This window comes from Crocuta crocuta, unplaced genomic scaffold (genome assembly GCF_008692635.1).
Source record: "Crocuta crocuta isolate KB4526 unplaced genomic scaffold, BGI_CrCroc_1.0 scaffold57, whole genome shotgun sequence".
Lineage (NCBI taxonomy): Eukaryota > Metazoa > Chordata > Mammalia > Carnivora > Hyaenidae > Crocuta > Crocuta crocuta.
The window spans coordinates 3406317-3419314 of record NW_027532163.1 but is presented as its reverse complement, the minus strand read 5'-3'; the positions used below and the strand labels follow the sequence as shown (position 1 = coordinate 3419314).

Below are 12998 nucleotides of genomic sequence, written 5' to 3'. Positions count from 1 at the left end.
TCTTGGGTCAGTCATCCGACCACAGAATGTCCATTTTCTCCTCTGTAAAATAAGGTTCTAAAAATGAAATGACACAATGAGTAAGTGCTTCAGACATAGGCTTTTATTCTTTTTTATCTAATGTATTTATATTTTGCCTTATTTCCCAGTAGTTGACATTAATTTTTATGTGCAGGGAAGGAGCTGTACCTCAGGAATATTAACCTAATAGTTGTGTGTAGGGTGCATTTATTTGGAGGAGCAGAGTGTAGGAAGCAATGCGAGTGCCCTTCCAGGGAGTTGTAACATATATAGACCCCTTAAGAGGCCTTCAGGTGAAGTGAGAAGGGTCAGGGGGTTTCACTGAGTGGTAAAACAATCTGTTTAAAAAGAAGACTGTGGGTATAGTGATTTCACTGGACCAGGTCCTTTGATTGTGTTCATTAGTTTCTTCCTGCCTACTCTGGTAGCATTCTTTTCCTATGTGCAATTCTGCCACCACTGTCCACTTTCTGAAGCTTTGACCTGTATTTTATAATCTGCATTCTCCACAACCTGCAATAAATATAAATCTCAAAAATATGTAATTTTCTGACATTGGACTTTGAAAGGTTTCCATCAGTTGAATCCACTTTTGCAAGCAGGAAATAGTTCCACTTTCTCCTTAGCACAGACTTTTTAGTGCTGGCTGGGAAATTTTGTCATTTTTTCCCTTTCTTGTCTTTTACCTTCACATAAGCTGTTCCACAGACCCAGAGCATAACAGACCTCTTCCAGGGACTGTTTTTCTTTGGAAGCCCTTTTTATGGCTTGCTTTTATTTAAAATTTCCTTATCAGTCATCCTAAAGTAACTTTAATTGCTTTATGACTAATGCATATTGATTGTCAGTTAGTTTTGCTTTCTTTGTGTGGCTGGAGTCTTCCTTCTGGTAACTGTTACAGATTGCCAAACTTGAGGCAAAAGTAGAGTGAATTCTTAGATTTAAAATGTGGAATATAAACCTGTATCATTTTAATAATGAAATGTTTTGAGTATTTTTATATGAGAAAGGTGGGTGGGAGTGAGGAGAGAGGGACAGAAGCCTGCTGGTCACAGAGCGGCAGTTCCCCTTGATAGTGAGCCATCTGTTGTTCATTGACACGTGCATACTCTTAATAAAAGGAAGCTTTACAAACTGGAGCTCTTTTCATCTTCCGTAGATGACTTCCGTAGAATTAAAAAGTGTTAGCAATATTAGCATCAGGGGGGACAGGACCCTCTGCTGTACTCATTAATGAGTTCCCTTTTATACAGGTTGTGTGGGGTATTTCCAGCTCTCATTCAACACAGAGTAGAAGAGTTGGTCAATCAGAGGCACCTACCAAGTGTTCAGACCTGTCTTAATGTTATTTTCATTCCTTGAAAACTGAAGAATCAATTGGGGCAAAGAGATTTTGTGGGGTTTTGATGGATCACCATAAAGCCAAAGCTGTTACTCCCCAACTACTAAGCATGCGTTCCTTCTCCTTCATAATGAGGGTTCACATTAAAAATGACAGTGTTACGTAGTAGTAGCAGCAGCTTTGTTTCTCTTAGTCATGGCAGCAGTTAACAGTGCACCAGTGGCTTCACATACCAACACTTAAGTCCTTATTTTTTGTTTTTGTTTTTAAGTCATTGAAATTATGAGACTATCATTCAAATGGAAGCATTGTAGTTCTTCCGGAACCATTATGATCTCAAAAGGAAAGGAGAATGATTCAGATACACTGGCTGAGGTGTTTTGAGGTGCATCGAAGTGTTCCAAGCTGTGACTTACCTTAACATGTTCTTGAAGTACCATGGCGTGGATTAAAAGGTATGCTTTAGAAATCTCCCAGTGACCCCAGGGTCATGGATAGAATGAACGCTCATGATTCTATATTTAATTATCACATATATTAAAAGATTTTAATATTTAGATTACAGATATGGTTATGGATTTATGGTGATAGTATTTTTTTGTTGTTGTTTAAAAAAAAAACCCATGTATCATAAGCTTGATAAAGGACTCCCCCCCACCCCACCCCCCACACACCCTAGGATATGGTTATAGAAGACACTGGGATAGATATTTTGCTTGGGTTTTAATAGTGATGGGCTGTGATTTCTTTTACCAAATAGTTTAGGTATCATTCATGTATTAGTCTGTAATTAGCTCTATGGTCTGCATCATAGACTAGTTTGTCTGCAGTGCTGTCATTTCATGGCCTGAACAGGAAATAGTGGGATAAACGCTTCAGTTACAGCCTTAATTTGACTAAACTAAATATTGCTTACTTGGACCACTTATAGTTTGTGCTTGTTTTTGTCGTTTACAAAGAGTTTTTCCTGAGAGGAAAACGAGTGACTTCTTATGAACAGTGATTATTATTGCTTCTCTAATGTATATATGCAATTAATCATTCACGTGTTTGTGGCATGCAGTCCCACTGTTATTTGTGGTTGCTAATAGTGGTAATTCTAGGCTTCATATTACCCACCTATCCATCAAAAATTGTTACGGTTTTTGTGTTCTTACATTTTATTTGACTGATGTAGTCAAAACCACTTTTAATTATTTGAAACCTTGGAAACCTCCTACTTTTGTATGGTGTGCTTCCTACTAAATGTTTGCTTAAGGATGGTGGAAGTGAATAAACCCAGGAAGAACGTGGAGTTTATTAATGTTGTAGTGGGTTCAGAATTCTTCAGCTTTTAGGTAATGAAGGAAAATATGTTGGGAAAGTTACAGTTTAAATTATGGATAGGTAAATTTAATAGAAATACACTAGCGCAGTCTGTAATTTTTATCAGTTGGGCTACCTTATGTTAAGATCTTTTGACACGTCAGCAGTTAAATTCTAAGTGGAATTTAGTTATTAAACATAGGACAAAACTGCTTTATGTTAAATTCTAGCCTATAATGATAGCGATCTCATCAAGTTTTGAGGTAAAGTTGGCTGCTTATTAACCAAGGCAGTCGTTCAGTTCAGTAGTATCTACTCTCCAAAAAGATCTTTTCGACATGGGTTGGAGATGATATTCAATACATTGTTTATAAAATATATTTCTTTACAATATTTGCTACTTCAGCTTTAAAAATCTCTTTTTGGACAGTAGTACCTGGGCATCTGTTTGTATCGTTTTAACTCCACAGAGGATTCTTGATGCAGAGACCAGAGTTGGGAACTCCTGTACCCTTTGGAAAAGTTTGTAACTTAGTGGTTAAAAGCTTAGACTTTAGTGCCAACTGACCTGTGTTTCAGATCTAATGCTTAGTTTATTATTTTGACAGATATTGTAAAAATGATATGGAAAAAAGTTTATATATTAAAAATACAATAACATAAGTATATATAATTATATAATTTATGTTAATGCATTTTATATGTGTATATATGTGTGTATATGCACATATACATATCTATATATAGGTTATATATCTGTGTATCGAAATAAATTATACACACAGTGCTGGGTAGGAAGCCATTGTTAGACTAACAATGGTGATGATAATTTTTTTTAATAGCTTGTCAAGTTGGTTTCCATATAAACCCAGTGCTCATCCCCACAAGTGCCCTCCTCCATGCCCATCACCCCCCTTCCTCCCTCCCCCACCCCCATCATCCCTCAGTTTCTTCTCGGCATTCAAGAGTCTCTGATGGTTTGCCTCCCTCCCTCTCCCCCACTATTTTTCGCCTTCTTCTCCCCCATGGTCCTCCATTAAGTTCCTCTTAATCCTCCTATATGTGCAAACATATGGTATTTGTCCTTCTCTGCCTGACTTATTTCGCTCAGCATAACACCATCAAGGTCCATCCATGTTGCTACACATGGCCAGATTTCATTCTTTCTCATTGCCATGTAGTATTACAATGGTGATGATAATTAAATGCCAGATCAGTAACTTGGTTTTGGGGAGGGGGGTGCTATTAACATTTTTTTCTTACCTTGAGTCTTACACTTTCTCAATCTTCCTGGAGCTGAATGAACAATCACTATTTGGTTGATGCTTTCAAATTCTTTGGGCTTTTTCTCATCAGTGGAAGGTGGTTACTAGAGACTGTTGATGTATTTTTGGTCTTCTAATTCTGCCGGGTAGATTGGTGCATCTTCTAAAGCTGTGTTTTTCAAATTGCAGGTTTCAACCCATTCATTAGTGGGTCAAGAAATTGATTTAATGGGCAAGGATCAGCATTAAGACACATATTAGAATAGAAAATAAAATATCAGAGAACTATAGAGAGAGATAGAGAGATATTTTATATAGAGATATCTCTATATAAAATATCAGAGGACAATAGAAAAGAGTATTTAAGGAATATTTTGTTTCAAGTTTTTAAAATGCTGAAATAAAATATATACACACTTATATTTATGTTGATTGGATTGTTTTAGTCCCACTAAGTGTATGCCTACCATAGTCACAGATGCTGTTCTATTTTGTTTCGCCTTGCCAAGAAATAACCAGGATACAGTCTAGTCTTTGGCTTGTATTGGTATGCCATGTCCTATATCACCTTCAAGGATCCCCTTACCATCCCTTTCATTTGAAGTGAAGGTTATTATAGGAGAGTATCTAAGGAGCAGAGGAGAATAGGAGAACATAATAGCTTCTGAGTGGCATTAATCAAGGATGTTTCACCAAGGAGAGTGATCTCTAGTATTGTGCCCCGTGGCATACATTCTGGTATTTATCTATCATTAATAGATCAGTGATTTTCAAACTGCCAATGGTAGCCTATTCTGGAGTCAAATTAATAAGTTACTGCCTTTTCCCCCTAATTAAATGAAGTGGAAAAGAACAGAATAGCAAACGTCATTAATGTATCCCACAATATGGCTTTGTAAAACTTTTGTTTTAGGGGTATATATATGTGACAGATTGCAGAGACCTAAGTACTGGTAAACATCAGTTGGGAAACTGTATGAAACTCAGTCTTACAACTCTAGATTGCCAAATTGACCCCAGCCAGAAAAGACTTCAGATATCTATAAAAGGATTATCGCTCAGTCAGTAGTCTTATCTCTGATGGTAGGTTATAGTTAATGAGCTGTGAAAAAAAAAATTTTTTTTTAAAGAAAGATCATGTGTGCAGGGGAGTGGGGGGAGAGAGAGAGAGAGAGAGAGAGAGAGAGAGAGAGAGAATCTTATACAGGTTCCATGCTCATCACAGAGCCCTGTGCAGGGCTTGGTCCCATGACCCGCAGTATCATGACCTGAGCCAAAATCAAGAGCCACCCAGGCACCCCTTTGTCTTTGTTTTTTTGTCGTGTTATTGGTATGTGTGCACAGGTGTGAGCTTGCCCTGGTAAATATTTAAAGTTTCCTAGGTAAGAAATTTATAATAATTACTACTTGAGGAGGAATTTACCCTTACTTTACATTTATGAAAGTGACCCATACAATTAAAAAAAAAAACTGATGATATATATGAAAACCCACCCAATTCATTTTCTAATTCCTTATATGTTAGGGCTGTGCATATTATAGGTGCTGCTTTAATTCAGAAGATAGATACAAGTTTAATGTTGCAAAAAGATTAAGCATAAATCAGATCTATGACAATACTTAGTGTAGTTAAATGTTAGAGCTTTTATTTTTTTGGATTAGTGCCTGTGCCTATCACAGTGTCCTCCTAACAGGCAGATATTTGTTTTATAGATTTATTGAAGATGTTCACAGAGTTTCTGGTGAATATTTTATTTATTTTTAAAAAACTTTTTTAATGTTTATTTATTTTTGAGACAGAGAGAGAGCATGACCTGGGGAGGGGCAGAGAGAGAGGGAGACACAGAATCTGAAATAGGCTCCAGGCTGTGAGCTGTCAGCACAGAGCCCGATGCGGAGCTCGAACCCACGGACTGCAAGATCATGACCTGAGCCAAAGTCATATGCCTAACCAACTGAGCCACTCAGGCACCCCTCTGGTGAACATTTTAAAATAAAGCTTCAAAGTAGGACAATATCAGCATGTGTATGTTTTAGGACTGTGTCTAAAGTACAGTTTCTTTTCTCTCTAGAAAACAATAAGAGAGTGAAGACTTCTGGTAAATTGTTTCATAGCAATGGAATTTGTATATTAGTTTTCTACACTTGGGAGTTGAAAAATGGAAGAAATCTTTGCCAGAATAGAAGGCCAAAAGATGATAAGTATAATTCATCTTCCTTTGCAAGTTCTTGGAATTTGAGTCAGACATACATAGTTCCTGCTCTGAATTGGGCATGATATGCTAAACTTAGAAATCATGTTTTGAAATTGCAGAAGATAAAGTAACTGGTCCCTCCGACCAGTGGATTAAGTACCCCCATGATGGGAGCTTGTCTTTGCACCAGTGTGCGCAGGAGTCTGATGCTAGTGGTGAGGCAGAAAACAGCTTGTGGATTCAGAGAATGGGAAAGTTAATTCCTTTTTCCATTACTCTGTTTCCCCAAAACCTCCCACTCCCCACCCCTTGCCTTCTCCTAGACTGTTCAGTTCTTCCTACCCTCATCAGCAGCACCGCTTGGCTTTTCATCATTGTGTTCGTCCGGTTTATTCCCGACCTCCTCTCTGTCTTCCTCCTGCTGCTGCTTCTCCTGTTGAGACTGTAAGGTTTCATGGTGGTGTTTCCTGGCATTTGTTTCTTCTTCACAACTGTGTCCCTTTACTTTAGTTACCAGCTTGCGTGAGAATGAGAGCAACTTGTATCCTTTGTCTTTGGTAGATTTTTCCTACAAAAAAAGTGTAGTTTAGAAGCAAACTATTCTAGTTTAGTTGGCCTCGAACTGAGATGAGTGGCCACAGATGGCGCCCCAGCCGCATATCTAGGATTAGAAGAAAAAACATTTCATAAATTACTATGTTAATTATTAAGTATGGTTCCAGGATACTTTTGGTTACTTAAAATGAGTTAAAAACTCTCTTAAGAATGAAGATTAGCTGCTTTGAGAGTATTTTAAAAAGATGTTTTAGATTCTGAAAATAACAGTTTTAAAAATCTGTTGTATAAGTGGTTACATTATTAGCATTGGGCACTTTCTCAGCTAATTTATATTATATTACTTTGGAAAACATTGCTATTTTGCATGTTTCTGGGATCTGGGATATCTATTAAAAGAATACCTTAGAACCCCATCTCAAGCATGAACCTAACTGAGAAGTGGAATGTACTCTGTCAGTAACTGTTAGGAAAATTAGGGAATATCTTCCTTGTGAAAAATAAAATGAAGTCAGTTTATCTTGTAATATTGAACTGCTAGGTGATTATGGGGAGAATAGTACATAGGTGAGCCGGAAATGTGCACACATGCCAAACCTCTTGCTTAAATGAGGGGTACGGTTTTCATTTTGGAGACCTTACCAGAGATGTAGCCAGGTTCTTACACATCCTAGTGAGTAAACTGCAAATAAAATAATGGCAGCTTTAGATGACGCCCACAAGTCTTCAGGTTTTGCTTTAACAACCATCACATTAGCATATGCTCTTTAAACATAATTACTGGAAATGCATGACTTTAGAAAATCACAATCAGAAAGGACATCAGCCTTCTTAACTGTGCCCCACCCCGCCCCGCCCCACACTCCTTGATTATTTGTTATAAGAAATCCTGGGGAGGAACCCTTGGGTGGTCAGGTAGGCCAAAGAACGATTTCCAAGTGTTTACTTTGGTTGAGTGCTCTTGTGTTTCATTACAACAATGGGCAGACGAAGGTGACAAAAATGTGCTAGAAATGCTGATGGTAGCAGCGAAGTGGCTANCTCCCTTACAAATTTTTTTTTTTTTTTTTTTTTTTTTGCTTAAAAATCTTGTGGAAAAAGTAATCTGTGAGTGAGAAATTGTGGCCTGGGGCAGGGACAGGGCAGGTACAGGTAACATAAAATGGTGGTGACTTGGTGCAGGTAAACTCCATTGAAAACGTTTACGTTTGAAATAAAAGCTGTCGCTCCACCTTCCGGGAACCAGTTTTCAATGCTACTGTCTCTGTCCTCGCAGTTATACACTCTGTTTTGTTGACTCCTGTATCCCCTGCCCCAAGACAGTGACTGGTCATAGCAGGTACTTAGTAGTTAAATGAACGAACTTTTGATAATAGAGGTTATTAACATGCATCTGACCTGTCGTGGCAGAACAGACCATTCTCTTATTTACCAACTCTTTAATTGACAAATGAAGAGGTTGAGTGGATATATAAGGGGATAATCACATTTTGAAATGATTTTAACTTCTTCAGTTTTATCATCACTGAACACTGTGAGTTAGAGTTTGGATTAAAGACCAAGAAAATCTTGAGTGCATAATAGCTAACATTTAATGAGTATTGGACTTATAAAATGCTACCTCCAGCTCTCCAGGTTGTTAAAATTAACATTTGTATTTTACAGTGTGGAGACTGAAGTCCTAGAATAACTGTGAAAGGGCTATAGTGGTTTTTTGTTAGAAAAACCTGGACTTCAGGGGAACAAAACTTGGAAATAGTTTATACAATAATTCAACAGACTTTTCTTACAATGGTAGATCTCCAAGTGTGAGTTTTTTTTTTTTTTTACTAGGGAAAGAATGATTGTGATCTCTGATTATATCCCACAGAAGAGAAGCTCTGTATTTGAACTAAAACATTTCCATATTTGGGATTGACCAGATTTAGTTAGGAGGTGGACAATTGCCCTTTTATGGCCACTAGACACTCCATGGCTCCTTTATTTCTCTTCAGCTTGGTGGCTCTGACACTTCCTCAGGCAGTCCTTTTCTCTTCTTTTTTACTGCTCTGTTGCATTCCAGTGTTCTCTCTATCCTTTCTTCTCTTTCTACCCCACAACCTCCTCTCTCCCTTGTTTACATGCAGCCTGAACAAAGAATATTTGCTCTGCAGTCTTCTTGTTTAAAATAATGTGTGAACAGTGCTTTTGACTCTGAGAACTGGGCAGACCAAGTGAGAGAAATGAGGATGTTATAAAAATAGTATAAAATGTAGGTCCTAGCAAGTTGACCAAAAGTCAAGAGGGCTGACCCCAAGACAAGTAATATTCCTCTGTCAGATTAAAAGATTTGTTGAGTATAATGACCAGACTAGTTGGATTAATTCTTGAGGAATACTGGAACCAAACCAAGGCATTGAGGGATAACCAGGAAAAAAAAAATCAACAATTAGAATTGTGACTCCCCTTTAACTTTGATTGTCTTTTAATGTTTATTCATTTTTGAGACAGAGGGAACAGAGCATGAGCAAGGGAGGAGCAGAGAGAGAGGGAGACAGAATCCAAAGCAGGCTCCAGGCTCTGAGCTGTCAGCACAGAGCCTGACTCGGGGCTCAGACTCAATGATCAAGAAATCATGACCGAGCCTAAGTCGGACACTCAACCACCTGAGCCACCCAGGCGCGCCTAAGTTTGATTTTCATTCCAAAGTTCAAATTTATACTTAGAATTAAGGATCTAATTTTAGTCTTAAACTTTCCTTCTACCTAGGAACCACCATCATTTAAAAAGCCCAGGACGTTAATTTGTCAATTGCATCAATATTACTGGCTCATACATAATGAATCTTATATTAGTATTTGGTTATCAATACTACAATGAAAAATTGCTTGGATGAAATTGCTGGAGATCTGCATCTGGTATATGTAAGTTTTCCTATCAGTTTTAGATTCATCAAAACTATGTAAAGGAACATGAATTTCTAAGGACCTCTTTTCAGGATTATTTATAGTCTCATTTAGATCTTGATGCAAATCTGTCAGAATCCTGGATTATCACTTTTTGAAGGTGTCAACATGGTTCATTAAGGAACACTGGTATTGTTGAGCAAGTAATAATAGTCAACTGTAGCAGGACATTCTCCGTAGGAAGCATAGATAGTTTAATTAATATTACAGTTTAAGAGCTACTATTCCATAATTTTTGGGTTTTGCTACCTTTTTCTCTTCTTTAACATATGACTTGCTATTCTGGTTTTTTGGGTTAGTGAACACATACTGTCCACAGGTTTATATTTGAAAAACTTGATGTTAATACTATACGTAATTGAGTCCACTTGAATGTGAATAGTGTAAGCTTATAGGTTTGGCCATATTTCTCTGATGTATACTTCTATTTAAAAAAAAAAAAGATTGTTCAGTATAAAAGTGAGGACCTAAAAAATTCCATTGTGCATATCTAATTTTTTGAGGAAACAGATTGGTAATTTTTCCTCATTACTGGGATATTATAGTTCTTTAAAGGTTCTGGATTCCACTAATCCCTAGAGCTATTAGCACATCAGATTTCCCTGGTTTATTTAACCTAATGGCATTGTTTCATATTCTCTAGTTTGATTACTACAGCATTTCATTCTTGGGATTCAACAGTTTTTGTTTGCTGAGAAATAGTTTATAGGTTAAAAAGTGATTTTTCTGAGACATTAAATTTTCATATGATGTGTTTAATGAATAAAGCAAATAGACATTAATTTATCAATGAATTAGGGAGGAAAAAAGTCCTTATTTTGGGAAGGCAAAGAAGATTTAAGTTTAAGTTGGCTTCCTTATATATTTATATGTGGGTCTCATCTTGACCTTAGTTTGGTCAGTGTGTAATCAGAGGTAGGAGAAAGTCCTGCCTTGTGACTTTCTGAGCTTCAGTTTTCCTTCTAAGTTTGAAATAGTGCCTACCCGTCAGGGCTATTAATGAGAATTAATGACAACGTATATAAGGAGATTGGTTCTATTTGCTGTTAGGCACTTTTCTGTTCTGCTATATGAGGCCAGTTTAGGAAGCTGTGGATAGAAGTAGTTATGAGAGCCTCATCTAACCTTATGGAATTGGGGAGTGGAAATTTAGAAGATAATTTGAGATACAGTTGGCAGCATGAGTCAGTGAATTGCTTATGACAGAAGGCAGGAATGAGGGGAAGAGGTGACTAAGACTACTACTGTAGAGAAACCACTTGTCTTGAGGGAGGGAGCGTGCAGGTGTAGAAGTCGGTAAAAGGAATGTTAAGAATTAAGTTGCTGCAGTAGAGTTTATCTTTAAGGGAAACCTATCCTCCTGTTTTCTAGTTAGACAGTTTGATGCAGGGCAGTTATCTAGACAGTAAGTGAACTCTGACAACACACCTTTACAGTTTGCATAATTTAAGTTCATAGCACAGCAAAACACCAAGTACATACATAGCGTAAATGACCCAGATGGAGAATGAAACCACTTCCTATTAAAGGTGGTTATTGTCTTTTTTTGTTGTTGCTACCCCTGACTGCCAGCTTTTGCTCCTGCATGAGTGCCTCACCACTACCAGTTTCTGATGTTCTGTACTTTTAATCACTTCATGGTCATTCCCAGTTCAGAACCTTTCCTTTGTGCTGAGCAGAGGTCCTCAGATGACTCGAGTATTAGGCTCTCTTCGTACCACCCAGGGCAAAGCTCCTGTGCCACTGTCTTGTGTATTACCTTCTAGAGCCCCGGGGCCCCTTGAGAGGCTTGAAGGAGCAGATACTAGCTGCTGGGCCCCTGTTTTGGTCCTAGCAGTGCGTGAAGGCAGTGTTGACAAATTCATGGCTTAGACAGACTTTGGCAGAAAGCCATTCTTTAAGTTTTGAATTGTGGTTAAGACCACTTCTTCAGAGTGGTTTTGGCGTTACCACAAATGCAGGTCTGTTATATTATGGCATGTTATAATTCAGAAGAAATGTACTGTTTTGGGCATTAACACTCAGGCAGAAATGCATTTCCTTATTCATGCAGTGGTCTAATAAAAAACATTTTGGAAATCTCTTTCCCATTCCAATCATTTTATTATTTTTGTTTATTAAAATTCTCCATTTTAATTCAGTGTCCTAATTTACATATTTTAAAATGATAATTGCCATCATTTATTATGCCCTTGCGGACAGGATTCTTTGAAACTGCTTAACTCCATTAGAAACCTGAATCCTAGCCTCACCTTTATTCATTAGACTTTATTTCGGCTGTCCTATCCATGAATGTTCCGGTCTGTTTTTGAAAGGAAAATAAAAGGCGGATGCACTATTTAATTCAAATACTTGAGAATACCGAACTGTGTTAGAGATGTGGCTGTGTAAGAAATTGGCCAAACATGGTTTGATGGAGGTTGGGCTGGTACTGTGTACAATTTCTATCACCAGAAAAAAGAAGAACATAAAACCTCTTTGTTAACTGAAGATGTTTGTGTAGATTCTTGGTCCCTTTCAACTCAGAACAAAATGCACTTTGCAGAATTTTGATTGGTAGTGTAAATAGTAAAGTCATGAGACTCACACAGTTCCCACTGCAGTCTGCAATTGTAACATTTTTTCTTGTGGGAGGAAAATGTAAGAGTAAATGTCACATTTATGACAGACGTATACGTGCACACACATGTCTGTATGTATGTGTGTAGTGGCCAAGGTATGGCTCCCATGGCAGTTGTCTTTAGAATTACTGAATTTTATGTATTGATAGTTTTAAACAACACTTTTTCACTTTCTAGTATTCAAAGAAAATTTTACCCTTTACCTTTATAAGATTTAGTCAGTAGCTGAAGCATTGGGAGGGTAAAGAAAGTTTCTTTTTCTTTCTTTTTTTCCTTTTTTTTGGTGGACCCCTCACTGAAGCAAACCAAATCTGTGCTTGTATCATACAAAGTTTTAGGATCAGTTACTGTACTTTATGATTCTATCATAAAATTCATATTCCTGGCACCATGTTCACAAGTTAGTTAAATTCTATCTTAATGCAGAGTATATGGAAAATCATGAACATTATACTTTAGATCTGGGGTGGTTTTTTTGTTTGTTTTTAATGCTTTATTTATTTTTGAGAGAGACAGAGACAGTGCAAGTGGGGGAGGGGCAGAGAGAGAAAGAGAGGGAGACACAGAATCCTAAGCAGGCTCCAGGCCCCCAGCTGTCAGCACAGAGCCTGGCTTGGAGCTTGAACTCAGAAACCATGAAATCATGACCTGAGCTGAAGTTCAACACTTAACTGACTGTGCCACCCAGGTGCCCCAGTAAGGTAGTTTTCTAAGCTAATTTCCTCATCTGTGTAATGAGGATAATAGCA

General features: G+C 37.6%; 1 protein-coding gene across 7 annotated transcripts in view; it reads left to right on the top strand.

The window, feature by feature from the left end:
• Positions 1–12998, top strand: part of RBPJ (recombination signal binding protein for immunoglobulin kappa J region) — a 215382-nt gene that overhangs the window by 148624 nt on the left and 53760 nt on the right. For 2 of the 7 annotated variants that reach the window (XM_077776600.1, XM_077776599.1), the window contains exon 2: positions 1635–1818. The exons of 4 other annotated variants lie outside the window; for them this stretch is intronic. In XM_077776600.1, the coding sequence (XP_077632726.1) occupies positions 1802–1818 (17 nt within the window). In that variant the 5' untranslated portion in view covers positions 1635–1801. Of the gene's footprint in view, positions 1–1634; positions 1819–9524; positions 9587–12998 lie in introns of those variants that run through there. One more of the 7 variants, XM_077776597.1, reaches the window with a different exon arrangement.